The sequence below is a fragment of the Rhinolophus ferrumequinum genome, chromosome 25, assembly GCF_004115265.2.
Source record: "Rhinolophus ferrumequinum isolate MPI-CBG mRhiFer1 chromosome 25, mRhiFer1_v1.p, whole genome shotgun sequence".
Taxonomy (NCBI): Eukaryota; Metazoa; Chordata; class Mammalia; order Chiroptera; family Rhinolophidae; genus Rhinolophus; species Rhinolophus ferrumequinum.
This window is the reverse complement of record NC_046308.1, coordinates 34,583,272-34,603,815: the sequence shown is the minus strand read 5'-3', so window position 1 is coordinate 34,603,815 and position 20,544 is coordinate 34,583,272. Positions and strand designations below refer to the sequence as shown.

The 20,544-nt window shown below is 44.0% G+C and overlaps 1 protein-coding gene across 1 annotated transcript in view; it reads right to left on the bottom strand.

The window, feature by feature from the left end:
- JAM3 (junctional adhesion molecule 3) overlaps positions 1-7,637 on the bottom strand; it is a 69,574-nt gene extending 61,937 nt beyond the window's left edge. The window contains exon 1 of the mRNA XM_033097181.1: positions 7,508-7,637. Coding sequence (XP_032953072.1) covers positions 7,508-7,583 — 76 coding nt within the window. The 5' untranslated portion in view covers positions 7,584-7,637. The remainder of the gene's footprint in view (positions 1-7,507) is intronic.
- Positions 7,638-20,544: the final 12,907 nt, after the last annotated feature.

Here is a 20,544-nt window from a genome sequence, read left to right as displayed (position 1 = left end):
AAAATGAACTCTATGCATTGGTTAAGTGACAGATTAGATAGAGCTGGAAAAATAAGTAACTATAAAGCAAAGCTAAGTAAATAACCCAGAACAGCATAGAGGAAAGAATATGAAATTATGACAGAAACATTAACAGTCTTGGAAGATAGAATGAATAGATCTTAACAGAGTTCCAGAAGGAAAGAATTAAGAAAATAAAAGCCAGGCAGTATTTGAACTGAAAATACCTGAGCATTCTCAGGAAAGATATAAATTCACAGATACGCAAATTACAACATATGAACAAGTAGAATCATTAAAAAGAAATCCTCCGTAGACACAACGTAGTAACATTTCAGAATGCCAAAGACAAAGAAAAGATCTTTAAAGTAGCTGGAGAGAAGACAGGCAACCTAGGAAAGACTGATGATATGACAGACTGCAGACTTTGCAACAGGAATGATGGAAACCAGAAAGCATCAGTATTATATACATAGAACAGGCTAAGACAAAATAACTGTCAACCTAAAATTATGTATCCAGTAAATCCATATTTCAAGAACAAGATTAAAACAAATATATTTTCAGATATACATAAACATGAATTCAACATCAAGAGACCTTCCCTAAAGGAAGTGACCTTGAACTATGAGTATTCTAGGAGCTTCCTAATTGACCGTCCCTTTCCAATCTTCTTGAATATCAGAGTAATACTTCTAAAATCATTTTAATGAGATCACTTCCCTGCTTCAAAATGCCAAATGAATTATACTAGAACTTATGTAATAAGGTCCAAATTTCTTAGCCTGGCATTCAAAGTGCTTTACCATCTAGTTCTTAACGTTCTCTTCAGTGGCTAATTTGGCTCCTCAATTTACTAGCTGTGAACTTAGTCTAGGTAATTAACCTACCTGAGCCTCAGATCCATCATCTGCAAAATGAAACCTATAAAAACTGACTGCTGAGATCAGTGAAGACAGCCCAGGTAAAACTATCAGCACAGTGCCTGACACAGTTTTCAATAACTATGGCTGTTATTATTTATCATTATAATATGTAACTCACTGGTCCAAAATACAACATATGTATTCCCAGCTCCATACCTTTACTCACATTATTTCCTCCACTTAATTGGCCCTAAACACCTCCATTCCCACAAATCTACACTACGTACGTAAATCAAAATTACCCCTCTAAATCCATTCCTTCTTGCAATTCTCCTCCACCAGGCCAGCCCAGAGCAAGTGCTCTCACTTCTAAACACATGAAACATTAACCCTAAATGCTACTGTTAGTTAACATCTAAACTGTATGTTCCTTCCGGCATGGGAAAGCGCTTATCTTACATTTCCCTGTTTTGCCCATGGAAAGCTTTACTGCAGTGAAAATGGAGCTTGCCAAATTAATTGGGATTAGCTGATTAAATTCCAGCACCCTGGGGTGGACGAGTGGCGCAGGTGGATGGAGCCCTGTGGTCCTAACACAGAGGTCGCAGGTTCAATTCCCGCATGGACCAGTGAGCGGCGCCCTCTACAGCTAGATTGTGAACAACAGCTAGACCGGGAGCAGCGGCCGTGAGCGGCCGGCAGCAGCAGTGAGCTGCCCTGAGCAGACAGCTGGTGGCTGGTGGCGGGCGACTGACTAGCTCAGCCAAGTATAGCGCAATGCTTATAACACCAACATGGGCCAGTGAGCTGCGTCCTCCACAACTAGACTGAGAATAATGGCTCAAATTGAAGTTGGGGGTCAGGGTGGGGGTTGGGAGGTGGGAATTCCAACACCCTGACAGAAAAACTTTAGAGGAAAAACACGGCCAAAAAGAAAAAAAGGCAGCTGTATGAGGATTTGCTGCATTCTTTGCTTTGTAATTCCTCAGACAGCTGCACTTGATTCTAAAGACATTAAACATTTTCCTTAGAGAAAGACATCCAACAAGGAAGTCTGTGGAAGTCTATGGTGAGCAGGAAGAAGTGATAAGGGTGCATCAGCTGACAGCCCACTCCAGGAAACATCTTTCAGAGTCTACTTTCCAAGGAAATAAATTTCATCTGGAATTCCTCTCGTCCAACACAAAGAGAACAGACCCTCTAGGAGTTGCCCAACTGGCACAAAGCCGGTGTTCAATAAATGTTGGCTGACTCTGAATAAGCAAACCAAAGCCCCTACTCAGATTATTTTGTTGGTTTGTTAAAAAAAAAAAAAAAAAAGGCTGGGGGGCAGGGGGCAGGAGGTAGGTAATCTCATCAGCTCTTTCAGTTTTCCAGTTAACCATTTGCTGAGGATCCTGCAGCTGGCTCCCCCACCCAAAAGTCAATGACAGCAAATCTCTCAGATGAGTCACTTTGGATGCATGGTCCAACAAGTGAACTTTGTGTCAGCCCCTCCTCCATCCACTGTGGCTGACATTAATTAAGGAGCTAGAAAAAGGCACAATCCACGTGCTACCACATTAAATTTCACAAAGTTTTCGCATTTAAAAAAAATCCTTAGTAGTATCAAATTCAAAATTCCACTATTTATCTATTGGAGACCAAAACAAAATGCATGTTTTCATATTAAAGACATCCTCATTAAAGAACACTTGGAAAAAAGACAAAAAATAATGAGCCATAAGATGTACCACTCAAAAATAGCACCTATCAACATTTTGGTACATTTTTTTCCAGGTTTTTCCCCCCAGGTATTAGATGTTCCATGTAACTGTAACCATTTGGTATATACTAATCATTCCTGCAGCTTGTGTCACTTAAATTATATCATAAGCATTTCCCTATGTTTTTCCTCTATTCTTGTATAACTACATAGAGTAGATGGTAGAAACAAGATTTTTAAATTAAACCAAGTCAAGAAATATTCTTTTTCTTCCTCTATAGTAAAAACTGAGAATTTCCAAAAATTCCTGGGGCCACTAGAAGTAAGATAGGATACTTTTAAAAAATGCCTAGACACATAGGCAGTGTTTAACAAATGTTAACTGACCTTCAAGTGACAAAGAGTATTTACTACAATCATCTTTGGAAAGATACAAAAGAAATTAAATTCAGCCTCTGTTCCCAACAAATTTTTAATATCATTAAGAAGATAAAATGTGAGAGCATTTGAGATCTCGCTCGCCGCATGTCGTCAGTTTAGCTCAAATAAACTAATTTTTTAAAAAAGAAGATAATGCATTTATACCCAACAAGTAAAGCCCAGCATGAATGCAGCATGCACTCATCCTGGCTCTTCCAGGGCTGGGGATGCTTTATTCATTTTGCACCCCGAGAGTGAAGAACAGTGCCTGGCACACTATAGGTAGTAAATATCTCTTGCACTGAACTGAACTACATACTAAGAGCTATGCTTATCTAGCAAGAGGAAGGATCACCGTGAGCTGAGGTTAAGTTAGGCAAAGCAGACAGCATGGATATGGCAGACTCCGATTATGGCAATGATTTGCAGAAAGAAGTCTGAACCATACAAGCCTTGGGATACTCTGAAAATGAAAGACAACACAAGAAAAAATGTTTGCATAGTCCTAATTTATTTAAAAGCTTGATGTTTCTACAAAAGCAGCATTGAAAACCCTGCTATACATATTAACCACTTATGGGAAATATATAACATATGACAGACACTACTTAAAAAGAAAGAACAGGGCTGGCCCAGTGGCTCGGGCGGCTGGAGCTCCGTGCTCCTAACTCCAAAGGCTGCCGGTTCGATTCCCACATGGGCCAGTGGGCTCTCAACCACAAGGATGCCAGTTCAACTCCTCGAGTCCCGCAAGAGATGGTGGGCTCCACCCCCCGCAACTAAGATTCAACACGGCACCTTGAGCTGAGCTGCCTCCCAGATGGCTCAGTTGGTTGGAGCACGTCCTCTCAGCCACAAGTTTGCCAGTTTGATTCCTCAACTCCCGCAAGGGATGGTGGGCTGCGCCCCCCGGCACTAGCAACGGCAACTGGGGAGCTGAGCTGCGTCCTCCACAACTAAGACTGAAAGGACAACAACTTGACTTGGAACAACTTGACTTGGAAAAAAGTCCTGGAAGTACCCACTGTTCCCCAATAAAGTCCTGTTCCCCTTCCCCAATAAAATATAAGGAAGGAAGGAAGGAAGGAAGGAAGGAAGGAAGGAAGGAAGGAAGGAAGGAAGGAAGGAAGGAAGGAAGGAAGGAAGGAAGAAAGAAAAGAACACACCAACATGAAATATTGCAGCATTTCTTGACTTCAGAAACAAGTGCTCGTGCTCAGGGAGCTTTCTGTGTGTCATGACAAGTGGCAGAGGCAGTAAATTAGAGCTTTAGATCTCAATATAGAGTTCCATAGTGGATACTGTCCTTGCTAAACTAGGTGTAAAAGAATGTGCTTACCAAAACTTTCTTTCAGGATCTCTTTATACTCCAGGGAAGCTATTTGCATATACTGTTAGCATTCAGAGGGTAGATACAGATTTGAAATCTGCATTCAGCCTTAATAGCATCACATTCACACCACCTGATTATAAACATATCTTTAAAAAGAGAATCCAACTTCATGACTAGGGTATTATGCAGCAGAATCCATACATCCTTAATTCATTCACACATATTTTCCTTTCTTCTACCCCACTTGGGCTTTGAAAAAATTCTAAGCATTTATGGAGAAGGAATTTGCTAATATCACATCTCTAACAGCTGCTAGTTGAATGTACTAAATCCATAGCTTCTTCAGTTACATTATGTGGCCATCTCAGAAATACAAATAATACAAAAATAATACAAATCTGTTTTTTTAACAAAAGAACTGATTTAAGCCTACTCCATTGGCCTGCCTTAAGAGCAAGTTGCACAGAGCTTAGGGATTGGGTGTATTATTTTGTCTGGATGTAATACAGCAATTTCTTATGATTAAGTATCTCTAATAGCTATCCATTCAGTCTCCCTAGTCTAAAGCATTCACGAACAAATGCCTATCAACAACTCATCTGGGAATGAACAGCTGATTTGAGGCACTGCGTGCTTCAGGGCAGGTGTTCCTTGTTTTACTGAAAATACGCAGCTCTGGTCATGATTATATCTATCAGATAGTTTAAAAGAAAACAACATAAAAGAATAAGTCACAAAAACAAAAAAGTTTCAAGAGACAAAACAAATGCAAATGGAAAACTTAAAATATTTTTCAGAAATGTCCTGAAATTTTTGATTTTCAGATTTTGTTAGGCTTCAGCACATTTTGTTATCCCAAGAATACAAACTGTTACTGTTTTTTTAATTCTAAATGAAGCACTTCTTTCTAGGACATCAAAAGATTTGAAAGTCCAACAGTAATTACTACATAATCATTCATAAAAGACATGATGTGGCATAACATTTGTAAAGTTGAATTGCACCTGTCATCAACTCAACAAAAGAATATTTTATATACAAACCACACAGCTTTGAATATTTGATAATTTGATTAAACTGATCCATAAGAACTCCACTGTCAAATTGAGTAATACAAGTAACCAAAACTTGGATTAAAACACATGGTTGAAGATTTCCAAATAAATCACCCTGAGCAAGTTACTGAATCTTTCTGTACTTCTGTTTCTTCGTCCACAAAATGGGAAAAACAATAGTAACGACCTCTTAGAGTAATATCAAATGAATTAATACATGTTAAATTCTTATAATAGAGCCTGGCAAAGGGTAACTGATAAAGAATGTTTGTATTATACTGGAAACCAAAAATATTTAAATGAGAATACTGAAAAACAATAACAATTAAAAAGAGTAATCATAAAAATAAAAAAAGACACAGCTGTCATGACCCGTAGAATAATAAAGTTTCAAGCTATTACAGTATATTTGGGGTGTAAACTAATGGAAAAAGAGTCCCCTACTTTTTAAAAAACATAGTTACATCCTTTCAAGGTGAATTAATACATCCTACCACCTTGATTCTTTGTCACTGGTCCTATTTTGCAAAATGTGATTCTTCCTCCTTAGTTTCAAGAAAGCCACAAAGCAAGCCCCTCCAGGAGAGCAAAATAAGAGGTTATGGGTATGTGAAGTCCTTAGCATATTCTAGTTTTATTAACAAACCACCAAGTTGAAACTCATTCCTGAACTAAACTGCCAAATGTTCCTGCAATAAAAACTGCAAACTTTCATGTGAACAGACCTCTTCAACAATAGGGAGTTGTTCCAGTCTGTGAATAGGACAGTGTCAGTGTGACCAACAAAGCCGGGAGCTGGACATTCCTGACACCCTCGTCCCCTTGGCTAGTCTTTGACCACTTATATCAGTCAACCACATGTTTTTGGAAATCATTTTCAGGCAGAGTATGTAGACAACATCTATACCCTGAAACTTATTATTCATCACAGAGCCGTTTCCACAGCTTCTGTCCCGGGCCCTCAGCTTTACTGCCACCATCATGGACACTCTGGTGAATGAGCAGGAGCGTTCAGTTTCCCTGGTCCTTCCACCCCCCACTCCAAACAGTCACTTCGTGTTTTAATTGGTATATTCTGGAAAACATCAAGGGATGACAATGGCAAATAAGCCAAACAATAAAATAACCTGAAAAATGGGGGGAAAAAAAGACCTGATTTGGTGACACGCAGATCGCCAATAGGGAAGGAAAAGTGTGGTGCAGTGCTTTAGGTCAGCATGCGTTTGAGTCTTCACTACTTATCTGGAATGCACCCTTGGAAAAGAGACTGGACTTAGGTCTTAGTTTTCTTATCTGAAAATGGGTTAATAAAACCCACATCACAAAGTTGCTGTAAGGACTTAAATAAAATAATGATTTCAAAGTGTCCATCCAGTATACAGTATGTGCTCACTTAACAGAAACTATTTTAACCCTTCTATCCAACTGTCCCGGGACACACGAATCTAATGAGAATTCCGGACAGTGGAAAAGACAAATCAAAACTCCCAATTGTATCATGTTCTGATCAAAATGGCCCAGATGCTATTTCCAGGGTAAGTATGGGTCTGCAGGATCTACTAGGCCGCGCTGGAGACAAATTCAAAAAGTACTTGACTGAGATCTGTGCCATTTTATTTTTCCTCGAAAGTAAAGCTCAGTTTGCCCAATTCAGTCCCTTTGTTTACAACAAGGAACAAATGAACAGCAGATCCCCAGAGGGTTGTCACAAAGATGCCAGACAGGCCTCGGAACTGAACCTCGTTGGTCCTTCGAAAGGCCTTTCACTGTCCACTTCTGGGCACAGCGCTCGCTCCACAGTGTCTTCAAGCAAGTTCCCGAGTCCACGCCAGAGCTGGCACTGTCTTTTCAGAAGGCGGTGCCCACCGCCCGGGTCGAACTCATCGCCCGCAGCGAAACTGCCCGAAACTCCGAAGGGCCCCCCAACTTGCTCGGACCCCGCCGGGAGGCCGGGATCCGACTCCTCTCCGGGGGACGCGGGCGCCCGCCGCTCCTCCCGACGAGCCCCGGGAGCCCCAGGGGCCGGGACCGCTATTCCCGCCTATACGAGTTCCATCTGCTTCGGGCCCGCTCTGCTCCCATCGCCCCCAGATCATACTCTCCAAAAGGTAGAAACTCGCATACTCACCCCTGAAAAGCAGCAGCAGGACGAAGTCGGGCAGCCGGGCGCAGAGCCGGAGTCCCCACCGCCGCTTCAGCGCCATGTCGAGGGGAGCTGAGGGGCCGCGGAGCAGCGGCACAGCCAGGATTCCCGCGCGCATGCGCGCAGCCTGCCGGGACCCTGCTACCCGCCCCTAGTTACCATGGCAACCACCTGGCCCGGCAGAGCCGTCACCCTGGTGACAAAAGAAGCTGATACGGTTACTATGGATACAGGGATGCCTTGGACCCAGGCCCACCGAGTGGGTCTCTTTCAATGAATTCGGTGGGAGAAGGTAAAGAAGCATGTTTAAGAGTGAAGTGGGGTAAATTTCCATAGCTATAAAATGAATATGTCACTACAGACCAGAGAAGGACGCTTAATTAAAATTTGGAAAATAAAGTGTTTCTTATTTTACAAATGACGATGCAGCCCAGTTATTTTGGAAGCATTATTGTCTGCACCTCTTTTGAGACCCCGATACCAAATGTGATGGAAGGAAAAAGCACTGAAATCTATATAAAACATGAGAAACACACACATTATGCAGTACATAAAAGTGACATCTTTCTAAAACAAAATTTATTTCCGTGATAGGTCAAAAGCATGATGGTATACCCAATAGTTTATTCTGCATAAAATTAGGCTAATTAGTTGATCTGGTAAAGCTAGTGTTGTGCAGGGGACACTGCTCAATGTGCCATTTGTCGTGCAAGGCAGCCTGCGGGGTCTAGCTCCTGCTCCCCACAAAAGAATGCAGGATATGGCTAGGCCAAAAAGGAACACCCATGGAACCATAGATAGGGGAGTCATACCACTATCGTCTCACTGGCAGCACTATAGTCTCACTGGAGGCTGGAGCCACACGACCTCCAACCTGCTGTCCACTTCTCTGTCTGCCAACCAACCGACTGACTAACCAACGCAGCCGTGGCAGTTATATCAGTGGCTAATTGTCTAACTGGTTACAGCTGACGGTCAATTAGCCACAGCTGATGGCCATCTACTACCCGGGTCAGCACCTTTCCACATGAGGCCGAGAGCCTGGAAACTGCTCTCTGAGACTCTGTCCCCACACTCCACACCTACAGGGTCTCGCCTCACAATTTACATGGCAAGCATCTTCCGCGAGGGTCCCTGTGTCATATTAGCCTACAGGCACCTATGGATGGAAAGAAACAGTAGTCTTAGGAACCAACAATGGCAAATCCCTTCCATCTGGGAGGATACATGCTAGCTTTTTGTCCTGGGAAAGGAGGGTCACTACCACTGGCACCTTTCCCAGTTTGTGGTACCAGACCTTTATGACAGTGCTTGGGGTCCCTTGGTAGTTTCAACATGTAACAGAACAGGAGACCCCATAATAGGCCATAGTGAGAACACATAGGTTCCCTGCAAAATCATCCTGGTATCGGGACCTCCATATACTACAGTCACTTGCGGTAGCCACTCAGCCACCACCCCTGTCGTCACTTGCAAATCATGAGTCAAACCAGCCCACCATGGGGCCATCAGGCCCAACCACCCACCGACAGCGGGGGCTTTTGACCTGCCAGGGTCAAGTCCATTGCTGCCGTTCCCCTGCTTTCAAGCATGTGGGGGCTGGCAGCAAAATGTTTCCATTTCTGCCATAGCCTGGCTTTAACAGAGTCTCACTTGTGGTAACTTGTAGTTGAATGGGAGCAGCCGTTCGATGTAGCAGAGCTTCTACTGGTGCGGGCCCTCCCTTCCGTGGTCTTTCATTCAGGATTCTCAAGACATCCCATAGATGCGAGGCCCAGTCGCACATTGTAGGAGGGTGTTTTGACACCCGGAGGCCTTGCTTCAAAAGGCCGTTGTAGTGTTCAATGATGCCAGCTGCTTGTGGGTTATGCGGGGTATAAAACAACCATTGTACGTCCATCCTGGCAGCCCAGCGCTGCACTTCTTGTCCCATAAAATGGGTACCCCTGTCACTTTCAGTGACTTGGGTGCACCCATAGAGGGCGCACAGCTGTGTAAGAGCGACCACTGTATGCCGCTGATCTGCAGCTGGACACGGCCAAGCAAACATCAACCCCGTAGCAGTGTCCACTGCTGTGAATGCATACATAGCATTGCGGGCCTTAGGTAGGGGTCCAATGTAATCCACTTGCCAGCGAGTGAGGGTCACCCTCCCTCGCGTAATCTGCTGTGTCTCCCAGGGGAGCCTCCGCCTTTGGGGGCTGTCCTGGGCACAGATGGCACAATCATAGCAGGCATCTGCTATCTCTGCTATCTCCTGTCATTTCAAAGGCAGACCCCAGCATCTGCTCACCTGCCACATGGTTCAGCTTGCGGCGTGCTGCAATTTCCTATGCAGCCAATGGGCCACATCAGTGGCAGGAGCCCGTTCTAACCATCAGACCCGTGCTAGGGCATCTGCTTCATCATTACCTGGGGACACTAAGGGGGAGTGACCTGTGACATGCATTAGGGTCACCTCCTTTCTCTGCCCTAGGTCCCAGAGGTCCTGCCATATGGCTTGACCCCACAGTGGACGGTGTCCTACCAACCAGTTTTGCTGTTTTCATGTGGGGAACCACAACGTTGGGCCCCGGAACACCGCCCAGCTGTCAGTGCAAATAACTAGGGGCCCAGATTCATGGCTGATTACCATCCACACAGCCCGTAATTCAGCCCACTGGCTACTCTGGCCCATCCCAGTATCAAACCAAATGGTGTCTGTTTTGGGCTGCACACCATCAGCCGTCCAAACGGCTGCAGCTCCTCAGCTAGAACCATCGGCAAACCAGGCATCTTCAGGTACTGGGGGAGTCCTTCTTTGTAGGTCGAGGGCTACAAGTCCTCCTCCCTAGGCAGAGCGCTTGGCTCAGCCTGGGCTACAAGCTCCACAGGCCCTAGGACCTGCTGTAGCTCTGTCCTCAAAGGGCTGGACTAAGGGTGCTACGTTGCTCCAAGTAGGCACCCCACTTGGCGAGGGTGGTGGTCTGTGCCATCCCCGTTTTGGGTCCCTGGGTCCACATACGGACCCACTCCAGGGCGGGATAGGTTGTTCGAACCAACACGCATGCCATTCCTGTGATGGCTTCTCTGGCCATTAGGGGCAGCCAGCTCTTTCTCTATTAGAGAGTAGCGGACTTCCCGCTCCTTTCCAAAATAGGGACAAAAATCCCACTGGCAACTGGAGATGCTCCTGCCATTACCAGAGGCCCCAACCGTGCCCCTCTTGAGTTACATGAACATCAAGTTCAAATGGGCAGCCAGGGTCTACTATTTGCAGGGCCTGTACCTGCTGCACGGCCCATTTCGTGGCAACAAAGCCTTGCTCTATAGCTTATGTCCAATCCCATGAGGCCCCTTTTTTTATCATGTTATACAAGGGCCTTGCCATTTGTGCTAAATGGAGTACAGACACCCTCCAATATCCCAGCAGACCTGCAGTTGGGAGACCTTAGTCGGCCGGGAAGAGGCTTGTATTTTGTCAATAATCGCCTCAGGCATGACCTTTGTCTTACCCAACCATACAACACCCAAAAACTTGACGGATAAGCCAGGGCCTTGGACCTTTTTCTCATTCACCACCCAGCCACGTGACTTCAGGTGGTGGAGAAGAGAGAGAGCTGCTTGCTCTAAATCTGAAAGAGAATCAGATGTTAATAAAATGTCATCAACATAGTGAAACAAGGCCACAGAGGACAGGTGATCCCACTGTGCCAAATCCTGGGCTACGAGCCCGTGGCAGATAGTGGGGCTATGCAAGTATCCCTGTGGATGGACTTGAAAAGTCCACTGCCGCCCGTCCCAAGTAAAAGAAAACTGCTCTTGACACTCGGGTGCAATGTCAATGGAGATAAAAGCATTGGCCAAGTCCAGTACATAATGATATGTTCCCAGGCAGACAGTCAGACAATCCATCAAATTGTGTACTGAAGGTACTGCCGCATGCAAATGTGGTGTCACCTTATTTAACTCCCGATAGTCCACAGTCATTCGCCAAGTCCCATCTGGCTTCTTGACAGGCCATATTGGGGAGTTAAAGGGACTGTGTGTTGGCTTCACAATATGTGACTTCTCCAATTCCAATATTGTACGACCAATCTCCTCCTGCCCTCCTGGCAGGCGGTACTGTCGCACTGTAACCACGCGCCAGGGCTGTGGCAACACTTGAGGATGGTGAGTATGCCCGTGTGTCACCGCTTTCACCACCCGGATCCGGAGACGGAATTCTCCTACCGACATCTGTAAGCTGAGGCCATGTAGCATGTCCACCCCTAAAATATACTGCGGACTGGGGGAGACATAAACCTTGTAGGTACGAGGGGGAAGCCTTCCTATACCCAGTGGTAAGGAAACAGGTTTTACAGTCACAGTCTTTCTTCCGTAACCATCAATGGAGATTGCTGGTCTGGGGAACAGTTCTCGGTTCCCATAAACAAGACTGCAGTCTGCGCCAGTGTCAACTAGGGCCAAAACCCTCTGCACATTAGAAGGGGACCAATGTATGGACAGTTCCACGTGGGGCCTCCATCCCCTCTCTTCCCCTCTGATTGGATACTTTGGCCCCACCCCTAATCAAGCTGAATGGAGTCGGCCTCAAGCAGCCGCATGAAGTCCTGGAAGGGTACAGGTCGCACTTTCCCAGACTTCTCCTTTAGGCTTCTCCGAAATTGCTGTTCCGGACGCAACTGTTTCCAAAGTTCAAACAAAAATGCATTGGGTTGTCAGTCTATTTTTTCCCGATCGACCCCTGCTGCCGCGAGATCACGCCACATCTGTGCGCGTGTTACTCTCTGAGGCCCGCGACCTCGCCCTTTGACTTTTGATTTGGGCTTCAAGGTCTCAATTGCTTGGACCTCCTATCTTAACTTCCTTTGCCTCCGGCTTTCAACATCCCTTAGGGTGGCCATGGCAATTGTGACTTCATGGATCCACCGCCCCACATAGGGCATAAGAATAGGGACCAAGGATCCAAAAGCACTCGCAGGTGCAGTATCCAAAACCAGATCTCTCATGCTGGCTGTAAAAAGCTCGTCATCCAGGCCCCGCATATTAAGGTTGAAAATAGCATGTCTCGTAACAATTTCACGGATGATTTGAGTAAGTTCCATATATGACTGCCATTTACTCACAGTGTCTGGCAGCTCACCAGCCTGTCCCCATACTGTGCTACCGCAGCAGTGGGCCACTCCATTAGAGTGTGGCTGCACTGGTTTGGGGCCAACCTATGGACCAACAAAGGTCCAACCAACAAAGGTTAAAAGTTCTGTAACCTTTGTCACAGGGATGGATGCACTGTCACGAAGGCTAGCTTTTCCATCTTGCCTGGGGAGCAGAGAATGTTATCTGCTCCCTCATCCCATAAACATAGTAGCCAAGCTGAGACTGGCTCTCCAGGGCGCTGTCTGTACCGCCTCCCCAGCTCCTGCAACTCAGTGGGAGTGTAAGGGCTGTAGGTTGTGAACTCAGTCACAGCTGGGTTGCCTGCAGCAATGCCCCCGGGGCCAAAGGTTGCTCACGTTTTACTCTTTGCTTCAAGATTGACTGGGCTTGGGGTTTGGGAGCTACATTGTCTCCACTCGCTTCCTCCACCTCTGCCTCAGAGTCTCCACTGTGGGGCCCCTCTTCCAACAGGTGGACCCGGGTTTCCAGCGTCTCCAACCAGGATACCTGGTCCGGCACCTGGTCTATTTCATTAGGCGCATTTTCCGTGTTGAGACTCAGGGCCCTGAGGAACATCCAGCCCACATGGCTGGCTATACCTTTAGCCTCTTCCGGCAACCGCTCAGCCAGAACATGCAGGGCCCTCTCCATGCTGGCTGGGGAGCCATTCATGTCCTCCCACCCCTCCTTGAGGGTCCAACTCCTGAGAACAGTGGCTACCGGGCACCACACACTGTGGGGGCCACCTGTCCTCCTGCCCAGAGTCAGACGCCATTCCTACCTGGCTGGAATCTTGCTCGCTGCATCAGGTGTCCAATTGGGTGGAGGCCTCGGTGTAAGATGTCTGCAACCCTCGGAGCCTATAGCAGCAGCCTACCAAAAAGCCAGTGATGCCTGCTATGGCCAACAGGGTGGCATGCCATCCGGAGGCTCGAGAGGACCACCAATTCACCGAGGGGGTCAGGTCTCTCCCAGGCAGACTGTGCTCCCTATCTCTGGAGCTGCCCCTCATGGGCTTCCCGAGACTGAGTTTTCACACGCACAAACTGCTCTACCATCCCTCGGAGAGCTTTGGCCGGTGCCATACCCTGCTCACTGCGCCATTTGTCGTGGGACCCTGCTCGCTGCACCATTTGTCGTGCGAGGCGGCCTGCGGGGTCTCAGCTCCTGCTGCCCACATAAGAACGCAGGATATGGCTAGGCCAAAAAGGAACACCCACGGAGCCATAGATAAGGGAGTCATACCACTATCGTCTCACTGGCAGCACTATAGTCTCACTGGAGGCTGGAGCCACACGACCTCCAACCTGCTGTCCACTTCTCTGCCTGCCAACCAACCGACTGACTAACCAACGCAGCCGTGGCAGTTATATCAGCGGCTAATTGGCTAATTGGTTACAGCTGACGGTCAATTAGCCACAGCTGACGGCCATCTACTACCCGGGTCAGCACCTTTCCACGTGAGGCCGAGAGCCTGGAAACTGCTCTCTGGGACTCTGTACCCACAGCTAGGAAAGAAAAATGGAACCGAATCTCAAGAGGACAAGCAGACAAGATGAAAAGAAGGATAAAATGTACTAGAAATTGGACCTAAGAATTCTTGTGGTTTTGACTGTCCTTAATACTGTGAAAAATTATTGAAATAGCTTGTATTATATCTAACATAAAAAGTACATCTCTAATGCTCCAGGAAATAAGAGTAAAAAACAGAGTTTTGAGTATAGTTATTAGTAAAACATGCCAGTTTCCAATGATTATTTTAATGTATAATTTAAAGACTTCAATTTTCAGTCAGTCACCCTAAATTTATTTTAGTACTTTTAGTTTTTACAAGGTAGAACAGTGTATAATTTCCATATGCACTGAATTATGTGCATTATATATTTTTAAATTATAATTATGACTATCAAGAAACACGAAACAGATTATGGCTGTTGCCAAGTTTATGCTTCAAATGCCATCATTGTATGATGTTCTTTATAAGCCTCTATAATGGCTCAAACCTCTGCAAATAAAAATTAATTGCATTCTCCAAAATCTTATAAAGAATAAAATTTTTTTAAAAACTCAATTACATATTATGATTTTATTTGTCTTTCCTAAAGCTTCTTTCTGTTCCAGTTCATCAGGTTCCAAAGTCGCAAGTAAAAATATGTGAAAATTATTTTATAGTGGTGGTTTCTCTCTCTTCATCAAACACATAATGGAGAAATTAAAGAGAGAAAAGCTCGTCTTAGGCCCAACTATTTTTCCTTCTGCTCTCTCTTTTCTCTATTATTGCCTTTAGCTCTTTGTTATATAGCCAGATGTATTTGCCTAACTAAAGGAACTATTTTGGTTACTTGCAAAGTATAAGATGGTGTCTGACTGTGGGTAGTGTACAGTTTTCGGAAACCAGTGCCTCTTTTCTCCTGCTGAATTTCCTGGGCTTCCACTGTGAACTGGTCCCGTGTATTAAGTGGTTTTCTCTACTAGGGAATCTTTTGAAAGTCGGAACAAGATCAGAGAGAAAGGCTCCATGAATATTTTGTAAGGAGTTAGAGGTTCCTATAAAAATGGATGCAGGTATCGATAATCCTCCACATATGGAGTCTGCAGTTCATGACCTGTGGCTGAGAGACACAATCCTGGAACAGAGCACATCTAGTGATGCACCAGGACAAGATAAGGTGCTGTCATGTCCAGCATGACAAGAGCTGTGGAAAGCGAGAAGGGCGACACAAGGTTAAGAAAGACAGTAGACAAGAGTAGAGTGCAAGAGGGGCCAAGGGACTCAAGTCTCAAGGACTGAGCCCCGAATCGGGCCAACACAGCTTTTATTAGTTAAGTGTGAAAGTAAAAGAAGTAAAGCTTGTCAATCTCAAGATCTGTGAATCCCATACATTAAAATAGGAAACTGATTTAAGCCAATCACCCTTGCCTACAGGCAGCAGAACCGTAAATCTCAGGATAAGTACTTCCCCAAGGGACAAAACCTTTATACATATGAATAGATGGAGAGCACATCATTGAGTCACTTCCTCTGCAGGTTTGTGGGAAGGAATATAGCCACAGAGGTAGAGGTTCTCCTTAGCCATGGGAAGGTGGGGGGCTGTGCCCACCTCAATCGAACCCACGAGTTCCCCAGAAGCGGCTGTGTCTGGCTTGCGTTGTCCCCCACCCCCCGGCCCCCAGTGGGGAATCTTACCCATCATTGACTAGCCAGCCATGTTTTTGGAGCCAAACAGGGATACATAAGGTGTAAGCATAAAGGTGAAGCAAAGTCCCTGAAAGGATCTGTCTCACAGACTCTCCTTTCTTTAGGGGCAGGTACGAAGAGACAAACGGGTAGGCTGCTGCGTGGCAACAGGGTGCATTTGACTGTCAATTGATCTGCTCCTCCTTATGATTTTATTGTTTCCTGGAGAGCTGTGGCCCTGTTCAGAAAGGAATCAGAGCTTTGAAAGCATTCATGGGGCTGTGGAGTTTTGCTTCTATCACATTACTCATCTGAATATGCTTACTTCTAATGTGTGGCTTACTAAGGAGAGATACAGCGTGTTTCTCCGAAAATAAGACCTAGCCAGACAATCAGCTCTAATGCATCTTTTGGACCAAAAATTAATATAAGACCGGTATTATATTGTATTATATTATGCTATATTATAAAGATCCGGTCTTATAGTAAAATAAGACAGGGTCTTATATTAATTTTTGCTCCAAAAGACGCATTAGAGCTAATTGTCTGGCTAGGTCTTATTTTCGGGGAAATATGGCATTTCTTAAAAGAGCTGTCAGGGAACTAAACATGCTTGTGTTAAACTTTTCAATACCAACACAAAGTGCAAATCAAGGGACAAAGAAAGAGGGGGGTTTTCTGTGAGACTCATCTCTGAACAGACTGGAGAAGTCCTGGAAGCAACATCACAGTGATGGAGGAATATTTTTCCTGTGAATCCCCAAATGACATAGATGATGTTGGATCTGCCGGCAGTTTCTGGGTGTAGGCCAGGATCGGGTCTCGTGAGACCATAGAATGGAAACACGGACCCAGAAGAGGCAAAGAGTTTTAAAAAGTGGATAGTTTATTGAAAGCAAAGAGTCAGAGCTCCCGAGTGGGAGGGGGTCCTGAATGGGGGTGGCCCTGTGACTGAGGCAAAAGCTCTTACTTTTATACCTTCCCTTGCCTGTTTGGGGAAGGGGAGCTGTTCGAAGAAGGGAACTGTATGAAGAAGGGAACTGGTGACTTCTAATGAAATTCGTCTACCAGGTTTGTTCTGCTTGCCCATCCTAAAGGAATTAGCAAAGTAACCCACTCTTATCTATCAGATCTGTTCCTTTTGTCAGGCCAAAAGGAATTTTATGACTAACCTCAAAGCCTTGTTACATTTTGTCCTGGAGTGAAGGAGTGATTTCAAAACCTGGAGTTTTAGGATGGCTGTCTTGTTTATTCCACCAGGGACCTCCCTGACTACTTAAGGACGTGCTAACTATCCTGTCCCAACAGGAGATAAAACATGGGCTCTGGAGTCTGATGGACTGTGATTCAAATTTTTTCATTTTAGTAAATTTGGGAAAGTTACTTACCTTCTCTAAGTCTTGGACTCCTTGTCTGTAAAACAGGGATAATAATACCCACCTCAAATGGTCATTATGAGGATCATATGTGATATAGGTCTGAAACATTCTGGATGCTCAATACATATTTGTTGCCTGTGCCCAATCCCTTTCTTACTATTTTAGCTCAGATCAGGCAAAATGGTTACAATGTTCCTGGAGAGTCTTAATAAAGAAAAGGATCTTCAGCCTGTAAATGGGTCAGAAGTAATGAGAAGCCAAGAGGAAGTTTTACATCAATGTGTGTTTATTTTCCAGGTGTGACTACATTCTTTTAAAGTAATGTGACTATGGCTTCTGTTCCTTCACTATGCCATTATACCCACCTAAATAATCACCCAAAGCCAACCCTCACAGCATGAGAGAAGAGAGACCCATTGACTGAGGGGACTCTCTGACTCCAGAGTAGTTTCATTAAAACATTCCTCTTAAGGACTTACCACAGATTCTATTGCTCCATTTCCCCTCCCTTCAAGTCCCACCTTCCTTGCAGTGTTTCTGACTCCATTTTTCTCACATTTTTATCCCTACTGTCAACCTCTGTTCTTCTTCAAAGTAGTTCTTTAATTTTATTTAAATAGGACACACACATCTCAAGCTTAGAAAACAGTAGCAAACTAAACTTCCATCCCCTCTAACAGGACATGCTGCTTGTGCTATAAAAGGAAACATCTGCAGTTCCATTTATTTGCATGTTCCTCTCCTCTGTAGTGGTTCCATTGAAAAAGGTCATACGACACGGATGGAAGAGACTTGAGACTTAAAAGAAATGAAAGAACTCTATAGGAACTTTCTGACTCCATCAGAAACAGCAATATAAGAATAATGGGCATACCACAAGGAGAAGAAAGAGAGAAGGGAACAGAGAGTATATTCAAGCAAAGAGTCAATGAGAACTTTCCAAACTTGTGGAAAGAACTGGATCCTAGGGTGGGGAAAAAAAAAAAAAAAAAGAACTGGATCCTAGAATCCAAGAAGCAAATAGAACACCTAATTACCTCAATCCCAAAAGGCCTTCTCCAAGGCACATTGTATTGAAGCTGTCAAAAATCAACGACAAAGAAAGAATCCTCAAGGCAGCCAAGCAAAAGAAGACGGTAACCTACAAAGGAAAGCCCATTAGATTATCATCAGATTTCTCAGCAGAAACTCTGCAAGCCAGGAAAGAATGGAACCAAATATTCAAACTATTGAGAGAAATTATCAGCCAAGAATAATATACCCAGCAAAGGTACCCTTTAGATATGAAGGAGGAATAAAGACCTTTCCAGACATACAGAAGCTGAGGAAATTTTCTAATAAATGACATGCCCTACAAGAAATACTAAAGGAGGCTATTCGACCACCATCAACAGGGACAATTTGTGATTTGTGGCAACCAAATCATAAAAAGGGGGAGAGTAAAGGCCTGAACCAGAATATGGGAATGGAGAAAGTAAGTGTGCTGAAGAAAATGGACTACTCTAAATATCAAACTTTCTTTTACATAAACTTAATGGCAACCACGCAAAAAAAAAAATCCAGAACTAAAATATATACTGTAATAAAAGAAGAAACAGAGGGAAACATCATACAATACCACCACACAGAAATAATAGACAACAACAAAAAGACAAAGAATCCATGGAGACACAATCTTACCAGAAAACAAAAGATAGAATGACAGGAAATCTTCACATATCAATAATCACCCTAAATGTAAATGGGCTGAACTCACCAATAAAAAGGCACAGAGTAGCAGACTGGATCAAAAAACTAAACCCAACCATATGCTGTCTCCAAGAGACACATCTCAGCTACAAGCACAAGCATAGACTCAAAATGACAGGGTGGAAATTGACACTCCAAGCAAATGGAATCTAGAGAAAATCAGGTGTAGCCATAATGATATCAGATGAAACAGACTTCAGAGTGAAAAAGATAACAAGAGACAAAGATGGACATTTCATAATGGTAAAGGGGACTGTACAACAGACATAATAGTCATCAATATTTATGCCCCCAATCAGGGAGCACCAAAATATGCCAAGGATCTACTCACAGAACTAAAGGGAGAATTAACCAAAACACAATTATACTAGGGGACTTAAACACATCATTGACAGCTATGAATAGATCTTCCAAACAGAAAGTAAATAATGAAATAGCAGCCCTAAATGACACATTAGATGAAATGGACCTAATTGACATTTATAGAGCACTTCATCCTAAAACATCTGACTATACATTTTTTTTCTAGTGTACATGGAACATTTTCAAGGATAGACCATACATTGGGATGTAAAACTAACCTTAGCAAATTTAAGAAGATTGAAATCATACCAAGCATATTCTCTGATAACAAGGCTTTGAAATTGGATATCAACTGCAAAAAGAAAGCAGGAAAAAACACAAATACATGGAGATTAAACAACATACTTTTAAAGAAAGACCAGGTCAAAGAGGAAATTAGAGGAGAGATCAAAAGACACATAGAAACAAATGACAACGAAAATACATCCTACCAAAATTTTTGGGATGCAGCGGAAGCAGTTTTAAGAGGGAAATTTATATCACTACAGGCCTATCTCAAGAAACAAGAAAAATCCCAAATAAATAACCTCATGTTACACTTTAAAGAACTAGAAAAAGAAGAACAAATGAAACCCAAGGTCAGCAGAAGAAAGGAAATAATAAAAATCAGAGCAGAGCCAAATGAAATAGAGAACAAAAAGGCAACAAAAAAAATTAATGTGACAAAGAGCTGGTTCTTTGAAAAGATTAATAAAATTGACAAACCCTTGGCTAGGCTCACTAAGATAAAAAGAGAGAAGACACTAATAAACAAAATCAGAAATGAAAGGGGGAAGTTATCACGGATGCCACAGAAATACAAAGGATCATCCAAGAATACTATGAAGGACTGTATGCCACCAAATTCAATAACCTAGAAGAAATGGACAAGTTCTTAGAAGCATATAGCCTTCCTAGGCTGAACTATGAAGAACTGGAAAATCTAAACAGACCAATCACCAGTAAGGAAATTGAATCAGTCATCCTAAACCTTCCCAAAAGCAAAAGTCCGGGACCAGATGGCTTCACTAGTGAATTCTACCAAACCTTCAAAGAGGATCTAATACTAATGCTGCTCAAATCCTTCCAAAAAATTGAAGAAGAGACAGTACTCCCTAACTGATTTTATGAGGCCAACATTACCCTGATACCAAAAACTGGTAAGGACAACACAATAAAAGAGAACTACAGACCAATATTGCTAATGAATACAGATGCAAAAATCCTAAACAAAA